The sequence below is a fragment of the Trematomus bernacchii genome, unplaced genomic scaffold (genome assembly GCF_902827165.1).
Source record: "Trematomus bernacchii unplaced genomic scaffold, fTreBer1.1, whole genome shotgun sequence".
Taxonomy (NCBI): Eukaryota; Metazoa; Chordata; class Actinopteri; order Perciformes; family Nototheniidae; genus Trematomus; species Trematomus bernacchii.
Window position 1 is genome coordinate 126,999 of NW_022987744.1, and position 23,002 is coordinate 150,000.

The window sequence follows — 23,002 nt, forward strand, 5'->3', positions numbered from 1 at the left end:
AGTTAGATGAGTTTTCTTCCCGTTACATGGATATAAAACATTCATAGTTTATTAAATGAACATGCCCTCAGACACTGTTTCCTGCAAGATGTTGCGGCAGTGCCCCGGTACCGGGGTCTCTCGGGCTTAACAGGTTAATATGCGCTGCTCAATATGGGCCTAATAAGGCAGCAGTACCACAAGAATAGTAATTCTCCCATAATAACACTTAACCCTCTGAGACCCACATAGGACATTTCCGTTTTTGTATATTTGTGTGTTTTGCCTTTTTTACATTTTCATTTCTTTACAGTATAATCAAGTTTTACACATCCCAGAAATCAGCAAAACCTCGGCTCATGATATATGTCACTCATTAGAGACTGATATACAATATAATAGGGGATATTTGCCGATAAATAAAAATAAAAATAAATTAGACTACACATGATATATATCATGGCAGTTCCTGTCCACAATCACACATGGCATGCTGAGCAGATTCATCTGAAGTTTCATCAACATCGTCCCCTTGAAAAATCAGCTCCAAAGCCTCAGCTGTAGGAAACGTCCTTGCCGTGCCTCAGTCTACTTTTAAGACACTAAAAGAACATATTCCAACTTTTATTTTGTTTTCGCGGGTGGAATTATACCGGGTCTCGTTTCAGTACACAAAACAACGGAACTGACTCTGAATCAGACTCCAATTGGCTGTGACTGCATCCACTCAGAGTGTCCGATTCAGAAACATGACTCTTACACTCTTTACCTCACAAACAAAGATGGTGGATGAGAATAGATCTATACAAACAAACAGAAAACGATAAGCAATGCGCCAGAATCAAGGTGAGACTATCCGCATCTTTTAAAACTTTACGCACATTCGTTTCACCGAAATAAGTAAACGCCTCTCAATGAAAAACTTAGTGCCGAGTTGTTTAGTGCCGTTTCTGTAGTTTAAGAGGAAAAATACGGCATATCTTTGGCTCAAACAGCTGAGAAGTTATGACGCTTTGAACACAACGTGATATTTGGGATCGTATGCGGCCCCGTGGGTCTCAAAGGGTTAACAAATATGATCTATTCTTATGTAACAAGATATGAAACTAAGTGTTAATTGTGTCTAAATAACTGTATACACAATCAACAGGAGGTTCACATCTAATAAATGTATAAAGAAATGCATTAGAAATGGAACATAGCTTTGTTTTTTCTCAGTATTAAAAACTATGTCCAGTTATTGCAATCTTTTTTATTTTGTCATGACATGTCTAAACACAATTCATAACTGGAAGATAAATATTTAAGCGTCCATCTGTCAGCATCAGGTGTGAGTTTATGATCTAATGGATGTTTAATGTCTCAGACGGTTTCCTCCTGCAGCCTCGTTAAGATCCTGGACCAATTACCTTCATTCAGACCCTCGGGGGGGGGGGGGGATTCTGTCTGTTTAACCACTATCATTAGTCTGACTGTAAAACAGCTGCATTATAACACCTGTTGCTGCCTGTCTGCGGCTGTAATTACTGACAATCCATTTTTTTTAAAGGGTTGAATCCGCATATTCTGTGTGTTTTATGTTTAGTGAATTATATTATGAAATATTCTAAAAAAACACACTTTTGGAGAGTCAAAAATAATGATTATTCACCATCGTGTGACCGTATTTTTGTACCATTTACCAAGAGCAAGGGCTTAAAGAGGCCCTATTCTGCTTTTTGGGACCTCCCTTTCCTGTAGTGTGTTCTATAGGTTTTAGTGCATGTCAATGGTGTGCAAAGGCTAAAATCCCTGTGTTTCTCTCCCCCTGTGCCTGCAACACCTCCATTGGTCTCCTTTGTCTACTTCTGTGACATAGTGACATCATTATGTAACACTCACGCTCCTATTGGCTAGCGCTCCCACACATTGTAAGTGATAGGCTAAGGGGCGGGACATCTCTAAGCGGTTAATCATTTAATAATCTGTGGTGATTAACATCAGTACAGGTGTGCAGGCCAGGTGCAGAATGTACCTGAGACAAAGACTTCATGAACGGAGCGCTGATGGTACAGCTCCTCTGATTGGCCAGTCTGTCCTCAGAGTGGCACTCGATCTGAATATCTGATTGGTCCTGAGGGGAAAGGGGGAGGGGCCAGGGTCACAGAGAGTTTATTTAACCAGAAGTGGCCGATTGAATGTCTTTCTTCAAAGACCTGAAGCCTTTATTTACACTGTTAGTCTATTTCTATTTAACAATATGCGCGGAAATGTGAGGTAGGTAGGTAGGTAGGTAGGTGTAGGTAGGTAGGTAGGTAGGTAGGTAGGTAGGTAGGTAGGTAGGTAGGTGTAGGTTGGTAGGTAGGGTAGGTAGGTAGGTAGGTAGGTAGGTAGGTAGGTAGGTAGGTAGGTAGGTAGGTAGGTAGGTAGGTAGGTAGGTAGGTGTAGGTTGGTAGGTAGGTAGGTAGGTAGGTAGGTAGGTAGGTAGGTAGGTAGGTAGGTGTAGGTAGGTAGGTAGGTAGGTAGGTAGGTAGGTAGGTAGGTTGGTAGGTAGGTAGGTAGGTAGGTAGGTAGGTAGGTAGGTAGGTAGGTAGGTAGGTAGGTAGGTAGGTAGGTAGGTAGGTAGGTAGGTAGGTAGGTAGGTAGGTAGTTAGTTAGGTAGGTACCTTGACGATGAGGCTGGAGAACACGAGGTTGGAGGAAGTGGAGATTTGGACGGACGCTCCGTAAGCGTTTTCTCCCTGATTCTCCAGCCGGGCGAACACCACCACCCTCCTCCGTCCAGCCTCCACCACGTGCAGCGAGCCTTGCGGCGTCCCCTGCTGGCTGCACAGAGACCAGGACGCCCCCTCCCTGGAGCCGCAGAACTGCCTTCAGGCACAACACAGAACATTAGCATTATAAAGAGTTAATTCATACAGTAGATAGATACATCAATTTAATGTGGCGTTCCACAGGGATATGTACTGGGACATTTTTATTTTGGTCTGACTTGGTTTCATATTGAAAAAGCAAATATTACAAATAAGTTAAAAAAACATGAGTTAAACAACAAACAAATAACAAATTAATTAATTAATAAAAAATGTAATATACACATATCAGCAGTAGAAAGTTGTATCTCTATAAAGTATCTATAATATAAAATATACAGAAGTAAGAATACACAAATAAAAAGTGTGAAAAGTTGAGGCAGAGTGAGTTTTATATGTGCAAATTGTGCAGGGTTATGAAATAAAAAATATATAATAATGAAAATAATAAAAAAAGAAATGACAAAAAAAGTTATAATAATAATAATAATAATGCTTGTGTGTGTTTTTGCACTCACTGAGCGCTCATCAGGTCGGTGTGGCTGTGCAGGATGAGGTCGGGGACGCAGACATCTTCCTGCTCACAGCCGTTCCAGAAGGGAAGCTGCAATAAATGATGATATCGCATCAAAATAAAAATAAAATTCCATTAAAGCGTAATGTTGCCCAATATTACAAATCAAACTGTACTGTAATTCTGTACAATCCACATTAGGCAACATGCAAAGCAACACATTTTACATAATTGTTTTAGTTGCCTTATAAAGAACATGTATTTCACGACAGCCTTGAATTTTGTATATGTTTGTATATTTTTCACCCAGCAGATTTGATCACATTTTCAGGAGAGCCATAATAAATTCATAAAAGAACCAAACTTCATGATTTTTGTTTTGTGACACAAAATGATGTGCTCCAATAAGTCTATCACAGAAAAATAAGAGTTGTAGAAATTATTGAAAAGTCAAGACTGCCATGACATACATGTTCTTTACAAGTGTATGTACACTTTTGACCACAACTGTCTAACTTTCTTAAAGAAGAAGCCTCCTCTGACGGTAATGACCCCTCACCTCGGCCCTCAGGACGTTCGGCCAATCAGGATCCAGCACCGGCCCGTCGTCCGGACTCTGCAGCCCCGTCTCCAGAAGCACCGCCAGGGGGCGCCCGTAATCTGCCGTCTCCTACTCACAAAGACTCAGACTGGTTAAAGCTCACCTAGAATGCTATATTTGAACAATATATTATAACGCCAGATCTATAGAAAACATGTCTCTGCAGTGTTCTGCTCCAAACCCCAAACAGATCCTTGTAGCCCCCCCCCCCCCTCTCTTCCAGCTGTTACTAAGGAGCTGACTCTGGGTCAGTAGCTTTAGAGAGAGAGTAGATCTCATCAGGAGAACTCTCCCAGCAGAAACTCAGCTAAATGCTGCCGTGACTAAACTCCATATCATGTTCCAAACCACATGAAGGATTCTCTCTGAAACAGTATGGAGCTCAAACTCTTTCTCTCTCTCAGGTTTACCACAAGGTGACTTCCTTTTGATTTCCTGCTTCTTCACACATGCTCTCTCCAGTACAGGTTAGCTCTGAGTGTTAGCATGCTAATGTAAACACAGACCATATTACTTCCAGAACACGTCTCATTGTTTCTCACAGCAACATTTCTGATTGGCCCGTGGGTTTAAAGCCCGCCCACATTTTAGTAATGTGGTCATGACGCAGCAAATCTGGATCAGCTCCGTTGTTCCCCCGTTTTTAGAGATGTGGGTACGGAGGAAAAGAGAGAGGGGTTTATTTCTGACACTTTGAGAGTCTCCTGACACACCGGGGACACATGGTGATGTAGAGAAGACATCACTTTGTGAGTCTCCTGACACACCGGGGACACACCGGGGACACATAGTGATGTAGAGAAGACATCACTATGTGAGTCTCCTGACACACGAGGGACACATAGTGATGTAGAGAAGACATCACTTTGTGAGTCTCCTGACACACCGGGGACACACCGGGGACACACCGGGGACACATAGTGATGTAGAGAAGACATCACTATGTGAGTCTCCTGACACACCGGGGACACATAGTGATGTAGAGAAGACATCACTTAGTGAGTCTCCTGACACACCGGGGACACATAGTGATGTAGAGAAGACATCACTTTGTGAGTCTCCTGACACACCGGGGAGACACCGGGGACACATAGTGATGTAGAGAAGACATCACTATGTGAGTCTCCTGACACACCGGGGACACATAGTGATGTAGAGAAGACATCACTTAGTGAGTCTCCTGACACACCGGGGACACATAGTGATGTAGAGAAGACATCACTTTGTGAGTCTCCTGACACACCGGGGACACACCGGGGACACATGGTGATGTAGAGAAGACATCACTTAGTGAGTCTCCTGACACACCGGGGACACATGGTGATGTAGAGAAGACATCACTTTGTGAGTCTCCTGACACACCGGGGACACACCGGGGACACATAGTGATGGAGAGAAGACATCAAAAAGTGCATTTTGCATGATAGGAGGCCTTTAACCCTTGTCCTGTTAGAGGAGGTGTTTCTCACCTGGATGGAGAATCCGATCCTCTGGCAGCTCCGACCTCCGCCCTGTAGGACCAGGATCCTCGGCTGCTGACGCTCAGACTCATCCAGGACGGCTCGGGGGGGGAGAACGCCTCTCGTCCAAAACCAGACTGAACCACACAGCTGCAGGGGGGGGGGGGGGGGGGGGGGGGTGGGGGGGGAGGGGGTTAAAGGACGAGAAGATTGACATGTCATTTACATATTGTGTTTTGTTTTGTTTTGCTACGTATTTTTCTTGTACGCAAGATCTGAGTACTTCTACTTTTACTCAAGTACAAGATCTGAGTACTTCTACTTTTACTCAAGAACAAGATCTGAGTACTTCTACTTTTACTCAAGTACAAGATCTGAGTACTTCTACTTTTACTCAAATCGCAAAAAAAAGGAGGCAAAGTTTTACATGTCCTTCAGGTGATGTGATTTAAAGTGGACCTATGATGCTATATTATAATAATATAGTGTAGGACCATACCTATATAAGGCATATTTATACTTTTTTTTTTTTAAATACCAAACAGATCATGCATTTTAGCCATGCCTCATTTTGCTCAATTTGACATTTTTTTGATCTGTTTTAGCAAGGGCTGATTCAATGAGAACAGCACCACCTACAGGCCTGGCATATGTACTACAGCGTCTCCAGCGCTTTCTAACGGCAATGGCCGTGGCTGTCTCCTCCTGATTGGTGGAGTTGGCCCAATAGCCGTAGCGCCACCGTCCTGACGTCAGGACAGTGTTCAAATCTGGATCAGTTTTTATCAGATCCGTTGCAGCCCCTTTTTTAGAGATTTGGGTATGGAGGAAAATAGAGAGGGTTGTGTTTTCTGACACTTGGTGAGTTCCCTGGAACACCGGGGACACATATTCATGTAGAAAAGAAGTACACAAGTGCATTTTGCATGATAGGTCCCCTTTAAAGCGACGTAACTTTCTTACCTCGTTAATGCAAACTAAACCTGTTATGTTTCCAAAGGTTTTCTATCTGAACGTTGGCAAAGAGGACATGAATCATTAGTTTTTCCATTCACTAATCTTATATGAGGATGTATTACACACGATTACACAACCATCCACAAGTCACACTTTCCACTCTGGGTTGACACATAATCGATGTCCCTCTTTGGAAACAAGCAAGTAATCACTCACTAAGTGAAACAGGAGGATCATGCAGTGCCTGTACGGGCTGTATCTAACAGATAGAAGACAAGGTAACAGGAGTGGGAGAGGACTGGCTTCTTCTGCAGAGAAAACAGCCGCGTTTGGAAGGACACTCCTGCGTGGACAACCCTCAGCAAATATTATTTCCCCAGTCAAAAGAGAAATGACTCAAAATCTAAAGCACATTTATTGTATTTTTTGTATCCACTATTTGTTCCTATGTCTTAGTACCTATCTGTGATTCACCGTGTTTTCTGGGAGTGGTTGAGAGCACTCTAAGAAAAGATCACGAGGAAAAAACATTTCACCGTCCACAAACCTGTCCAACTGAGGAATCATACTTTGAAACATAAAGAAACCAAGAGACTAAGAGCGTGTGATTTTATTATTGTCGTAAAAAGCAGCGGCACGTTTCTCTGACAAACTGCACTAACTTGTGTTCCTAATTACTTTTGAAATGGGGTAATAATGACTTCTTCTGTGTTTCTGATTGATAAAGTAAAGCTTGTTCTGCTTCTTGTTAGTTTTTTGGATGCAGAGTTTTTATTCTCATCTGTGCAGCAACTGGAGTTCAGATTAACGACCGAGCCGAGAGCCACGTCTGCACAAGAATACTTTTTACTTTGACTTCTTACATTTTGAACACAAATACCTGTACTTTCTACTTCTTACATGTTGAACACAAATACCTGTACTTTCTACTTCTTACATGTTGAACCCAAATACCTGTACTTTCTACTTCTTACACGTTGAACCCAAATACCTGTACTTTCTACTTCTTACATGTTGAACCCAATACCTGTACTTTCTACTTCTTACATGTGAACCCAATACCTGTACTTTCTACTTCTTACATGTTGAACACAAATACCTGTACTTTCTACTTCTTACATGTTGAACACAAATACCTGTACTTTCTACTTCTTACATGTTGAACCCAAATACCTGTACTTTCTTTACTTCTTACATGTTGAACACAAATACCTGTACTTTCTACTTCTTACATGTTGAAACCCAAATACTGTAACTTTCTACTTCTTACATGTTGAACCCAAATACCTGTACTTTTCTACTTCTTACATGTTGAACACAAATACCTGTACTTTCTACTTCTTACATGTTGAACACAAATACCTGTACTTTCTACTTCTTACATGTGGAACCCAAATACCTGTAACTTGTCTACTTCTTACATTGTTGAATACAAATACCTGTACTTTCTACTTCTCACATGTTGATCACAAATACCTGTACTTTCTACTTCTTACATGTTGAATACAAATACCTGTACTTTCTACTTTCTTACATGTGAACACAAATACCTGTACTTTCTACTTCTTACATGTTTGAACACAAATACCTGTACTTTCTACTTCTCACATGTTGAATACAAATACCTGTACTTTCTACTTCTTACATGTTGAACACAAATACCTGTACTTTCTACTTCTTACATGTTGAATACAAATACCTGTACTTTCTACTTCTTACATGTTGAACACAAATACCTGTACTTTCTACTTCTTACATGTTGAACACAATACCTGTACTTCTTACTTCTCACATGTTGAATACAAATACCTGTACTTTCTACTTCTTACATGTGAACACAAAATACCTGTACTTCTACTTCTTACATGTTGAACACAAATACCTGTACTTTCTACTTCTCACATGTTGAATACAAATACCTGTACTTTCTACTTCTTACATGTTGAACACAAATACCTGTACTTTCTACTTCTTACATGTTGAACCCAAATACCTGTACTTTCTACTTCTTACATGTTTGAACACAAATACCTGTACTTTCTACTTCTCACATGTTGAATACAAATACCTGTACTTTCTACTTCTTAAATGTTGAACCCAAATACCTGAACTTTCTACTTCTTACATGTTGAACACAAATACCTGTACTTTCTACTTCTTACATTTTGAACACAAATACCTGTACTTTCTACTTCTTACATGTTGAACCCAAATACCTGTACTTTCTACTTCTTACATGTTGAACCCAAATACCTGTACTTTCTACTTCTTACATGTTGAACACAAATACCTGTACTTTCTACTTCTTACATGTTGAACCCAAATACCTGAACTTTCTATTTCTTACATGTTGAACACAAATACCTGTACTTTCTACTTCTTACATGTTGAACCCAAATACCTGTACTTTCTACTTCTTACATGTTGAACACAAATACCTGTACTTTCTACTTCTCACATGTTGAACACAAATACCTGTACTTTCTACTTCTTACATGTTGAACACAAATACCTGTACTTTCTACTTCTTACATGTTGAACCCAAATACCTGTACTTTCTACTTCTTACATGTTGAACACAAATACCTGTACTTTCTACTTCTTACATGTTGAACCCAAATACCTGAACTTTCTACTTCTTACATGTTGAACCCAAATACCTGTACTTTCTACTTCTTACATGTTGAACACAAATAGCTGTACTTTCTACTTCTTACATGTTGAACACAAATACCTGTACTTTCTACTTCTTACATGTTGAACCCAAATACCTGTACTTTCTACTTCTTACATGTTGAACACAAATACCTGAACTTTCTACTTCTTACATGTTGAACACTAATACCTGTACTTTCTACTTCTCACATGTTGAACACAAATACCTGTACTTTCTACTTCTTACATGTTGAACACAAATACCTGTACTTTCTACTTCTTACATGTTGAATACAAATACCTGTACTTTCTACTTCTTACATGTTGAACACAAATACCTGTACTTTCTACTTCTTACATGTTGAACACAAATACCTGTACTTTCTACTTCTCACATGTTGAATACAAATACCTGTACTTTCTACTTCTTACATGTTGAACACAAATACCTGTACTTTCTACTTCTTACATGTTGAACCCAAATACCTGTACTTTCTACTTCTTACATGTTGAACACAAATACCTGTACTTTCTACTTCTCACATGTTGAATACAAATACCTGTACTTTCTACTTCTTACATGTTGAACCCAAATACCTGAACTTTCTACTTCTTACATGTTGAACACAAATACCTGTACTTTCTACTTCTTACATTTTGAACACAAATACCTGTACTTTCTACTTCTTACATGTTGAACCCAAATACCTGTACTTTCTACTTCTTACATGTTGAACACAAATACCTGTACTTTCTACTTCTTACATGTTGAACCCAAATACCTGTACTTTCTACTTCTTACATGTTGAACACAAATACCTGTACTTTCTACTTCTTACATGTTGAACACAAATACCTGTACTTTCTACTTCTTACATGTTGAACACAAATACCTGTACTTTCTACTTTCTCACATTTCCCAAACAGGCTGGTTCCTTTAGTTTGAATGTGTGTTTGGTGGCGTGATCATTATTATTTAGAGTCATTGCGTGCCTATTGATTTGAACACGATCCGTGTATCCATCATTTCCTGGTCTTCTCTAAAGAAGAGGGACCAATGAAAACGTTGTCATGTTGCCGTTGTTCAGCATGGAAACATTCATTAGCTAACAATGACATTATTGTTCTATTAATATAAAGGGAGGTCAGGTACTCTTTAAAACAGCTGCTAGTTATGGGTACTTTTTACTGAAGTACATTTCAAAGCCCTCTTTACTTTGACTTGAGTAAAGAAGTTTAGTCAGTACTTCTACTTTCACCAGAGTATTTTTAAACACGAGTATCTGTACTTCTACTCCATCTCTCCACCTACCCACATCCTGGCTCTTGGTCCCTCTCTTGGTCCGTGAGTCCAGGCTCAGACAGACGGACACGGACATGCAGGTCACCTCCTTCCCCCCCCGCAGGCAGTCCTTGTTAAACATGTTCACTTTCTCCGGTTCAAAGGTCAGCGTGGCCTGAATCCGCACCACGCCCCGAGACCTGAGGGGGAAACGTTGAGTGTTACAACAGCAAGAGTATAATGTAGATTAGGTCAAAAAGGGGAGGCTGACATTTTATATAAATAAGTATGCACACGTTATTAATAATTAAAAGAACAATAATACAATGTTTACATACAGTGTTTAGCCATAGGTTCATGTTGGGGAGTATGTTACCCTTAAAACCTTCCCCCTTGAGATAAACATGGCAAAAACATCTTGTTGTATTTAACGGACCGGTTATTCATCTGACAAAGCATGTCTTCTTTCACACTAGTGGGTAAGGTTGGTGTGTGTGTGTGTGTGTGTGTGTGTGTGTGTGTGGTGTGTGTGTGTGTGTGTGTGTGTGTGTGTGTGTGTGTGTGTGTGTGTGTGTGTGTGTGTGTGTGTGTGTGTGTGTGTGTGTGTGTGTGTGTGTGTGTGTGTGTGTGTGTGTCTCACCACACGATGACAGCAGCTCCCAGAGCTCCCACTGCCAGGTCCACCAGTCCGTCTCCGTTAGCGTCCAGAACTCCATGGAGGCTCTGCCCGAAGTACTGGAGACCGGAAGAGAGTCCGGCTGCAGAGACGCGCTGCGAAAGGGTCATTCATTTATCTATTTATCGAAATTCTGACTTTAGTCACAGAAGTCAGAGAAACGATCAGAGTTCTGAGAAAACATTTGGGAATTCTATAACTAGATTTCCGAATAATGTTCTTTTGGTCAGATGTAAAAACAAATTCACATCCTATTCCGTAGATTTTGGATTCTGAGAGAAACTTTTAACATCTGGAAAAACGAGAAACCACATGCTGGTCCTTATGATTGTTTAATCGTTAACAGATATTACCGTTTCCTGTCTGTACTGGTGTTGGACGGTTCTGTAGATGGACTTTATTGAAACGGGAAACACATGCAACTGGTTCTGATGATTTTTAAATATTTACCCAGAGATGGCAAAAGTACATCCTTTACTCAAGTAGAAGTACAGATACTCGTGTTTAAAAATACTCTGGTAAAAGTAGAAGTACTGACTAAACTTCTTTACTCAAGTAAAAGTAAAGAGGCTTTGAAATGTACTTCAGTAAAAAGTACCCATAACTAGCAGCTGTTTTAAAGAGTACCTGACCTCCCTTTATATTAATAGAACAATAATGTCATTGTTAGCTAATGAATGTTTCCATGCTGAACAACGGCAACATGACAACGTTTTCATTGGTCCCTCTTCTTTAGAGAAGACCAGGAAGTGATGGATACACGGATCGTGTTCAAATCAATAGGCACGCAATGACTCTAAATAATAATGATCACGCCACCAAACACACATTCAAACTAAAGGAACCAGCCTGTTTGGGAAATGTGAGAAGTAGAAAGTACAGGTATTTGGGTTCAACATGTAAGAAGTAGAAAGTACAGGTATTTGTGTTCAACATGTAAGAAGTAGAAAGTACAGGTATTTGAGTTCAACATGTAAGAAGTAGAAAGTACAGGTATTTGTGTTCAACATGTGAGAAGTAGAAAGTACAGGTATTTGTGTTCAACATGTAAGAAGTAGAAAGTACAGGTATTTGTGTTCAACATGTAAGAAGTAGAAAGTACAGGTATTTGGGTTCAAGTCGTCAGAAAAATAAGTAGTGGAGTAAAGTACTGATACCAGAAATATGTACTTAAGTACAGTAACAGAGTATTTGTACTCCACTACTTCCCACCTCTGTATTTACCAGAGATGAGCGTTTCCTGTCTGTACTGGTGTTGGACGGTTCTGTAGATGGACTTTATTGAAATGGGAAACACATGCTGGTCCTGATGATTGTCTAATATTTATATTATATTATCAGAGATGAGCGTTACCTGTCTGAAGCGGTGTTGGAGGGTCTTCTGGTGTCCGTAGAAGACGTACAGCGCCCCCTGGTGGTCGTCCTCCAGCGGCGCGCCCACCACCAGTTCCCTGAACCCGTCCCCGTTCATGTCGGGAATCTGAGCCAGCGCTGAGCCGAGGCGGGCGTTCTGAGAGCGGTCGGACACCTGCAGCGCCCCCTGCAGGACGAACGAGGTCTGCAGGGACAGGGGTCAATCTGTTCTGAATATCTGCTCTTGAATATGCTTCTGTAGTGTGTACTTGCGTGTATGCAGCTGAGCCTTTGTGTGTGTATGTGTGTGTGTGTGTGTGTGTGTGTGTGTGTGTGTGTGTGTGTGTGTGTGTGTGTGTGTGTGTGTGTGTGTGTGTGTGTGTGTGTGTGTGTGTGTGTGTACCTGTGGTGTGACAGTGTAGATGTAGACCCTCCCCGTCTCCCAGCCCTGGCTGTAGAACATCGGCGCTGCGACCACCAGGACGTCCGTCTGTCCGTCATCGTCTACGTCCATCGATATCAACACACTGCCGAAATATGAGCCGATCTGAAAAAGGAAAGAAAACTTCAGAAATAAATCAACATTAACATTACGTTAACACTTGTTAACCCCAAAGCCCCCGTCGGCGGGTCTTTTTTATTCACAAATTTTTTATTTTTTTTTTATTAATTTTTTTTTTTTTTTTTTTTTTTATTTGGATGGAATGAATACCTATGGTGATAATTCAATGTAATTCATCATTTTTATAGTCTGGTACCTGAAAAAGGTCAAATGGCACTGATGGAACCAGATGTACCCAAATGTGCCGAAAGCTTATTCCGCCTGGAACTGTTTTTTGGCTAATCCTCTCTAAAAAGGTCAGATTTAACTTGTTTTGCATCAATCTTGATACAGGGTACTTATTATATGTTGTAGTTTGGATTCCTAAGCTTTTAGTCTACCATCCCATCATTCAAGGGTAGTTTTCACTATAAGTAATGTTTTTTTCTTTAGGCGGAGGTAAGAATTTACCTTTTTTTACTATGTTCCATCTGAATTTACTCTGACTGAGAACATCTATATTGATTCTGACACTTCTACATCCAACTCACAGATGTAACCTTGCTTTGATAAAATAAATTATTCATATAACCCTTTTAGAAGTTAAGTTGTAGTCATTTGTTTTGGGCATGTCATTTTCGAGCCTGAAACCTGAAAAACAGGTTCGGGGCTTAACAGGGTAATGTATGTATACTGTTTATAAGAGTGACGTTCAGTCGTTGGAAACGTACCTAAAATGTTGAATGTTCTTATTTTAACAATGTGATCACATGACTCCTTCTGATGTTACAGATCTGCTGTAAGCTAACTAGCTAACGTAGCTCGGCTGTCACAAGGACCGATACAGGAGAACTGCCCACTGCAATAAATCACCTCTGGCTGGAAGAGGAGAACTCTCTGCTCCATAGCTTCTCTTGGAACAAAACCATGTTGTACATTTTACATTTATATAATCTGTTCAATATTTAATATTTAATATGAATATTCCTTCTGTCATATATTTATGTATATATATATTTGTATAAATTCAACATGTATATTTTGTACTTTCTTGATTATTTCTAGTCTTTGAATTGTTATTGTATCGTGCATTGCCTTGTCTTCTTATGCTGCTGTAACACAACAATTTCCACCTTATCTTATCTTATCTTATCTTAGCTAACCTAGTAATTTCAGATATACTGATGAACACTTACAGTTATGAGACGACTAACTCTGAGACAGAGACAGTTGCTTTATAATCCCCCCAAAATATTTTTTTGTCAACTTTTCTTTTCTCGCCAACAGTGTCCCTTGGTCTCCGTTGTATTTTGAGCTTCATGCAGCGCTTTGTATTTGCACCTGTCGGCCACCGTAGTTTGGCTCTTTCACTGTCAACACTAAACTTTTTTTCTGGACTCTTTGAAGTTCAATATTATCAAATATTTCACTTCATGAAATGTACAGAACTCTCAGGGAGAACACCCTCATTCTGGAGACAACCATGTGTCGCACATATGTGAATACAAAAATGTGTGTGTGTGTGTGTGTGTGTGTGTGTGTGTGTGTGTGTGTGTGTGTGTGTGTGTGTGTGTGTGTGTGTGTGTGTGTGTGTGTGTGTGTGTGTGTGTGTGAGACCTGCTCTCCCAGTAGCGCCTGTAGGATGGTCAGGTTTCCGGTGTTTTTCAGCGTGAACACGATGACCTTCCCGGTGTGGTTGAACCTCGGTGCTCCGGCCACGTAGAGCTGAGCGCCGCGAGAGGAAATGAGGGAACCAACCGAATAACCTGAGACCAGAACACGCACACAAAGACCAAGAACATTATTCATATGTTTCTTTCCCTTAGGTTTTCCAGTTACCCCATAATACTGAAGTACAACTAGTTGAAAAGTGCAAAGAAAAACAATTTCACGTTCTTTGTTTGGCTTTTCAATATTTTCTGGTACGCATATTTTATTTTTCGTATGTTTTTCGTATGTTTTCAAAAATGTGTCTCCCAAGTGTTTTCATAGTTAACTTGAATTTTGGATGTGCCTTGCTAGCCAATTTAGCCGGCTAGCTGTGGCGTTAGCTGGTGACATATTGTTTGCAAAGCTAATGGTTCTTTGGTCCTACCTCCTGCCAAGCTCTACCCTTTTGTCGAATAATTTATGCCCCAAAGAAACTCAATTTTGAAGTTGGAAATACCAAAGAAACTTCAAAACGGTCGTCTACAGACCAATGGATGACGTCATGTTGGCTTCATCAGTCAGTCTGTGGTTTTTGCAGCTGGACACACACATATATATATATCACTTTTTACAGACAGTTTATGGGAACTTCACAGAAGGTGCAGCAGAGGTTTGTTACCCAGATAGGCTCCATGGTTCTTCAGCTCTTCTGGAAACTCGTCCTTATAGGAGGACTTTGGTGGAACCACCTTCCCGTGTTTGGTTTCTTTCAGCACGGCACCGTTCCAGTCGTAGGCGCCAACCGCCCCGAGCAAAACGCCATCCTGAGGGAATACAGATCTGTTAATGAACTCAAAGAGAGACCTGTTCTTTCTGTATAAATAATCTGTCTGTGACTCAAAGTTTGGACCTAGTTTGGGAACGTCACTCTGGCGCTCGTTAAATCCAGAAATGAAAGTGCGTTGAGTCATGCTCTCTACGGGCCTCAGTAGATGACCCAATCTTTGGCGACTTTCTGCAGGATCTGACCCTGGATCTGCAGACTCACTGTGAAATATGACGTGTCGTCATGCTGCAGGAGGGAGAGGAGGATGGATCTCCTGCACAGTGACTCTTCCAACAATTCGTCTGTTTTCCACATCAGTCTGACTCTGAGTTCTTACCTTTTAATCCCTCGGAGCAGGAAACACATTGCATATTTGTCTGTGTGTGTGTGTGTGTGTGTGGTGTGTGTGTGTGTGTGTGTGTGTGGTGTGTGTGTGTGTGTGTGTGTGTGTGTGTGTGTGTGTGTGTGTGTGTGTGTGTGTTGGCAGCTTCACGTTCAGGAAAACCATCTGCTCTGTGTTACACATAGAAAGTTTCCACGACACCATTTAATCTCCCTGACGTTGGCGCTGAGACAAATATGACTTTCCCTGGACCAGAAGCAACAGAAGTATTTCTAGAAGCTTCTCATCCTGCAGCTTCAGACTTCTGCAAGACTCAAACTGAGAGAGAAAGTTTAGCGTTCAACTGTTTCTTTCTCCTGGAGTCAGATTCAATAAATACACGACTCGTCGCCTGCTGACTTTCATTGGATCACAGTTTGTTTCACTGAAGGAAACTCTGTTTATTTGACCAGCATCAAGTATAAACCTAAACTGGCCAATACTCTGTCCTATAGAAATACAGTTAAATCTTGATCTTGGGAATAAAAGATGATACAATTATCAACTACTAAAGAAAACTCTACCCAAAGAAGGAGTCCAATTTAGAAAGAACAGTGAGTTAGAAACATCAAGAGAATCTCTGAGATCTGAAACACAGATTTCAGACACCAAATCAAATCACACATGGAGGTACACCAACCTTTACATCGATCAATAGTAGAAATAAATTAAGATTAGCATGGTTATCACATCACCTTAAAAACACAGCAACTGTAAGTTAGTGATACCCTTACATAAGGACGTACATTTGACCATGATTTCACTCACTTTGACTAAATGTGAGGAGAAACCCGCCTGAGCCATCTGCAGACCGAACCGTCGACCCTGACTTCCTGCAGAACAAAAACAGACAACATCGTTCTGTAACTTTCACATTTTAATAATAATAATAATAACTTTACATTTAAGAGCTTTAAGAGCTTTACATTACATATCTTACATATATTAGACATGTAACAATGAATACTGAATGAATACCCACTGGAGCATATTAAAGGGGACCTATCATGCAAAATGCACTTGTGTACGTCTTTTCTACATGAATATGTGTCCCCGGTGTTCCAGGGAACTCACCAAGTGTCAGAAAACACAACCCTCTCTATTTTCCTCCATACCCAAATCTCTAAAAAAGGGGCTGCAACGGATCTGATAAAAACTGATCCAGATTTGAACACTGTCCTGACGTCAGGACGGTGGCGCTACGGCTATTGGGCCAACTCCACCAATCAGGAGGAGACAGCCACGGCCATTGCCGTTCGAAAGCGCTGGAGACGCTGTAGTACATATGCCAGGCCAGTAGGTGGTGCTGTTCTCACTGAATCTGCCCAGAGCTAGAAATTATCAAATTGAGCAAAATGAGGCATGGCTAAAATGCATGATCTGTTTGGTATTTTGAAAAAAAAAAGTATAAATATGCCTTATATAGGTATGGTCCTACACTATATTATTCAAATATAGCATGATAGGTCCATTTTAAGTTAAAGGTGGGGTAGGTCATTTTGGAGAAACCGGCTCGAGATCGCTAGAATTTGAAAATACACAACCAGAAAAAATCTGCCACTTCCTCACAGAGCCCCTCCTCCAACACACACGAACGCGCACATGACCAATGAGGGCACGAGATAAGTTTGTGCACAGATGGAAGGCTGACAGGCAGGTAGGCCATCCAGTCATTTTAGCCGGGCCGGCTCAGATGATTGGTCGTGCTTTTTACAGTACTACGGCTTCCACAGATGAATTTTCTTTATGTATTTATTGTCAAAGTATTTAATATATCCATTGCTCTCGGGATGTTAAGAGCATTCCATGGAATATAACAAAAAGTGTTTCTGAAATAAATTACATACCCCACTTTTAAGTTAATAAAACTCTTTAAATGGTCACACCAGTAGTGCCGATCCCACTGAGGATCAACAGCTCGTTGCAGTTCTAAGTTTCTGTTTTGGTATCTAACTAACTTCTGTACTTTCTGCAATATTCCAAAATCACATGGAGAAATCCCATTGGACCAGGGAGATGCTGCCTTCAGGGTGGGATACAAGCTGGTTTAGTATTTCAGAATCACATCCCTAACTAGAGGTGGGAAGTATTGGAGTACAAATACTTTGTTACTGTACTTGAGTACATTTTCTGGTATCAGTACTTTACTCCACTACTTATTTTTCTGACGACTTTTTACTTTTACTTCTTACATTTTGAACCCAAATACCTGTACTTTCTACTTCTTACATGTTGAACCCAAATACCTGTACTTTCTACTTCTTACATGTTGAACACAAATACCTGTACTTTCTACTTCTTACATGTTGAACACAAATACCTGTACTTTCTACTTCTTACATGTTGAACCCAAATACCTGTACTTTCTACTTCTTACTGTGAACACAAATACCTGTACTTTTCTACTTCTTACATGTTGAACCCAAATACCTGTACTTTCTACTTCTTACATTTTGAACACAAATACCTGTACTTTCTACTTCTTACATTTTGAACACTAATACCTGTACTTTCTACTTCTTACATTTTGAACACAAATACCTGTACTTTCTACTTCTTACATTTTGAACCCAAATACCTGTACTTTCTACTTCTTACATGTTGAACCCAAATACCTGTACTTTCTACTTCTTATATTTTGAACACTAATACCTGTACTTTCTACTTCTTACATGTTGAACACAAATACCTGTACTTTCTACTTCTTACACTTTGAACACAAATACCTGTACTTTCTACTTCTTACATGTTGAACACAAATACCTGTACTTTCTACTTCTTACATTTTGAACACTAATACCTGTACTTTCTACTTCTTACATTTTGAACACTAATACCCTGTACTTTCTACTTCTTACATGTTGAACACAATACCTGTACTTTTCTACTTCTTACACTTGAACACAAATACCTGTACTTTCTACTTCTTACAGTTTGAACACAAATACCTGTACTTTCTACTTCTTACATGTTTGAACACTAATACCTGTACTTTCTACTCTCTTACATGTTGAACCCAAATACCTGTACTTTCTACTTCTTACATGTTGAACACAAATACCTGTACTTTCTACTTCTTACATGTTGAACACAAATACCTGTACTTTCTACTTCTTACATGTTGAACCCAAATACCTGTACTTTCTACTTCTTACATGTTGAACACAAATACTGTACTTTCTACTTACATGTTGAACCCAAATCACCTGTACTTTCTACTTCTCACATTTCCCAAACAGGCTGGTTCCTTTAGTTTGAAGTGTGTTTGGTGGCGTGATCATTATTATTTAGAGTCATTGCGTGCCTATTGATTTGAACACGATCGTGTATCCATCATTTCCTGGTCTTCTCTAAAGAAGAGGGAGTATTTTTAAACATGAGTATCTGTAATTCTACTTGAGTAAAGGATGTGTGTACTTCCTGTCTGTATCAGCACATATTCACCATGCAGAGGATCGACTCACCTTCCAGAGAGAAGATCCTCTCTCCCAGCGCGTCCACGATATCCTTCAGCGAAGACTCGTCCGACACGTTGAAGAAGTGCTGCTCATCCGGGTCGCTCGCAATAAACTTTATTTCCTTCAGGAAGGCTTCAGGGTTGATCCCCCGGCGGTTGTAATAACCCAGAACCTGGAAGAGATGCAGAGGAAACCCTTTTTCAAACTAAAATATGAAACTTTCCAGCATTAAAGTGTCGGAAAATGTCTGAAGACTACAACTCCCATGATCCCACACTTCACAACCATTACGGCAAACTTTTTAATTACTGTTCAATGACGAGATTGGCAGCAGAATATAAAAAAGGGGCCTATGGTGCATAAGCGAGGAGAAAATGGGAGAAGAAAGAGGAATACATTCCAAGTTCTCAGGAACAGAAAGTTGATTGAGTAAAACAGGATTCTGATTTCAGACAGGAAGTCAGACAGGAGGTCGGACAGGAAGTCGGACATGAGGTCGGACAGGAAGTCGGACATGAGGTCGAACAGGAAGTCGGACATGAGGTCGGACAGGAAGTCGGACATGAGGTCGGACAGAAAGTCGGACATGAGGTCGGACAGGAAGTCGGACATGAGGTCGGACAGGAAGTCGGACATGAGGTCGGACAGAAAGTCGGACATGAGGTCGGACAGGAAGTCGGACATGAGGTCGGACAGGAAGTCGGACATGAGGTCGGACAGGAAGTCGGGACATGAGGTCGGACAGGAAGTCTGACATGAGGTCGGACAGGAAGTCGGAAATGAGGTCGGACAGGAAGTCGGACATGAGGTCGGACAGGAAGTCGGACATGAGGTCGGACAGGAAGTCGGACAGGAGGTCGGACAGGAAGTCGGACATGAGGTCGGACAGGAAGTCGGACATGAGGTCGGACAGGAAGTCGGACATGAGGTCGGACAGGAAGTGGGACATGAGGTCGGACAGGAAGTCGGACATGAGGTCGGACAGGAAGTCGGACATGAGGTCGGACAGGAAGTCGGACATGAGGTCGGACAGGAAGTCCGGACATGAGGTCGGACAGGAAGTCGGACAGGAGGTCGGACAGGAAGTCGGACAGGAGGTCGGACAGGAAGTCGGACAGGAGGTCGGACAGAAAGTCGGACATGAGGTCGGACAGGAAGTCGGACATGAGGTCGGACAGGAAGTCGGACATGAGGTCGGACAGGAAGTTGGACAGAAAGTCGTACAAAAGTCGAATATGAGGTCGGAAAGGAAGTTGGACAGAAAGTCAGAGAATAAGTCAGACAGAAAGTCGTGCAAAAGTCGAACAAGATTTCGTACAGCGATTCAGACAGGAAGTCCGTAGGGTATTTGGGTCTTGAAGGACTCACAGCGATGGCGTACATGGTGACGTTGTCTCTCTCACTGTCGGCGACCGCCTGCACCAGCTGCGGACTGTCATGAGATTCTCCGTCTGTGATCACGATCATCACCTTCTTCGCGCCGGGTCGACCGCCTCGCTTGAACCCTTCGGACCTGAAGACCAAGGAAGAGTTAAACTGCGTCAGAGATCCTGGTTGTGGTGTTAAGACCTCCTTTCGTGTTCGAGTCAAATCTGAGTACTACTTTCATCAATCATAAATACTGTGTCTTACATTTGATTGCCTCAAGGCCTTATGATATCCTCCACAGTAAACATGTGACATTGCTGATCACCACTTCATTGAATTTTGAGTTTTATTCAACTTTGTAACATCTATTGTGCTCCCAGTAAACAAACGACCACTATATGAAATGAATGGGTTTCCCTAGATTGTGTTTAAGCATCAGAGAGTACACACCCACAAATGTTGATTTGGGAATACATTTACAGTGTCTATTTCTTGTATATTCACTGCATATTCATCCAATAGTCTGAGACATTGTTTACAGCTTAAAAGGGTTCATGTAGGAGCAGTTAAAATAGAACAGTCAAAATGGACCGGAAACACAAAAGTAAGGGAGGAGAAACAACAAGGGGGGGTTTTAGAAACAAGAGACTTCTTTTGGTGCCGTACCGCCCCACGTTGATGCCAAGGGCCGTCCTGGTCTCCTCGCCCCCCCGCTGGTCGATGCCCCGGGCAGCCTGTACCACCTCCTCCACCGTCTGGTACTCCCCCAGACCGAACTCATGGACCACCTTGGAGCCGTACTGAACCACACCCACCTGCAGAGGAAGCACTCCACATGAACCAATGCACCTGAAGGTATCACAACACTATAGAGCGGTGCAGGGATGACGTATTTTTGTAGCCCGACCCTGAAGGAAGCTGCTGGTTCCCTCGACAAAAAGCGACGGGATTTCTCCATAGGATTTTGGAATATTGTAAAAAATAAGATCTGTGGAAAACGAACCTGTTTGATAAATGTTTTGTTCAGGATAATCTCCACATGTCTACCCTACTTTTATAATGTCAGAATCATAAATCTAATGTCCAGAAGCAAAATGCTAACGTTATGGTATAAAGGAACTACAGGCGAGTTCAGCAGCACAACTTCAACGTCACGCCAACTTCAGATCCATATTCAAACATACAGATTCTAAATGGAACGAGTTGAAGCGTTTGTTTGAACAGTTAGCAGGAGGCAGGGACTTGCTTTCAAGCAGAACAGGGCAAACTAACTTAGAGGAGTGTTTACGTGTTTGGCGTAATGACGTACAACGACCTCCACGACTTCTGTAGTCCTATCCAGCCACTTGGTAACAACCATCGTTTTTCAGACACATCAACTCTTCAGAAATCACCAGTGGGGTCACTGCTGATGGATTTAATGTCCTAGAACAAAACGTGATCCGTCTCTTACATGTGTCTCAACCACAGACCTTATTTACAGATAGTTTCCTAAATCCTATGGAGAGATCCCATTGGTTCAGCATTGATCCCACTGGACTTCTTTTAATTCAGCGATGAACCGACCTGCGTCTGACCTGGGCCGATGTAGAACTTCTGCAGGATGGTGATGAGGAAGTCCTGCACCTCGTACCACGGGTAGATGGAGTTAGAGCCGTCCAGAACGATCACAATGTCCATGAACGTCTCACACCCTGCAAGATAATTACCCAGAAAAATCTAATTTAATTAATCATAATTTAATTAAACACACTGTATGTGTTTACTGTATATTTTTCGACTTTTTAATGCTGTTTTAATTCTATTTTGACTTTGATTTTGAGATAAATGGAATGATGGATGTATGTATAAATGGATTTATGAATGGACGGATGATTCATAGATAGATGATGGATGGATAGATGTGTAACTAGATGAATGGATGGGTACAGATGGATACATGATGTAGATATTCAGATGGATGGACGGTTATATGTATAGATTGAATTATATTGGATGGGCCAATGTGAATGTCTCACTCTGCAAGACGAGGGCTGGATATACTTTATATTCAGAGATGGGAAGTAGTGGAGTACAAATACTTCGTTACTGTACTTAAGTACATTTTTCTGGTATCAGTACTTTACTCCACTATTTATTTTTCTGACGACTTTTTACTTTCTACTTCTTACATGTTGAACACAAATACCTGTACTTTCTACTTCTTACATGTTGATCACAAATACCTGTACTTTCTACTTCTTACATGTTGAACACTAATACCTGTACTTTCTACTTCTTACATTTTGAACTCAAATACCTGTACTTTCTACTTCTTACATGTTGAACACAAATACCTGTACTTTCTACTTCTTACATGTTGAACACAAATACCTGTACTTTCTACTTCTTACATGTTGAACACAAATACCTGTACTTTCTACTTCTTACATGTTGAACACAAATACCTGTACTTTCTACTTCTCACATTTCCCAAACAGGCTGGTTCCTTTAGTTTGAATGTGTGTT

At 41.0% G+C, this 23,002-nt stretch overlaps 1 protein-coding gene across 1 annotated transcript in view; it reads right to left on the reverse strand.

Moving 5' to 3' along the window:
- The window catches only part of LOC117496418 (integrin alpha-11-like), a 60,428-nt gene that overhangs the window by 13,223 nt on the left and 24,203 nt on the right, over nt 1-23,002 (reverse strand). The window contains 17 exon segments of the mRNA XM_034148081.1: nt 1,994-2,092; nt 2,625-2,829; nt 3,290-3,375; nt 3,845-3,955; nt 5,356-5,460; nt 5,462-5,496; nt 10,271-10,440; nt 10,881-11,011; nt 12,271-12,474; nt 12,673-12,816; nt 14,428-14,576; nt 15,140-15,284; nt 16,437-16,501; nt 19,133-19,298; nt 20,495-20,639; nt 21,161-21,309; nt 22,061-22,188. Of these exon segments, the coding sequence (XP_034003972.1) occupies nt 1,994-2,092; nt 2,625-2,829; nt 3,290-3,375; nt 3,845-3,955; nt 5,356-5,460; nt 5,462-5,496; nt 10,271-10,440; nt 10,881-11,011; nt 12,271-12,474; nt 12,673-12,816; nt 14,428-14,576; nt 15,140-15,284; nt 16,437-16,501; nt 19,133-19,298; nt 20,495-20,639; nt 21,161-21,309; nt 22,061-22,188 (2,237 nt within the window).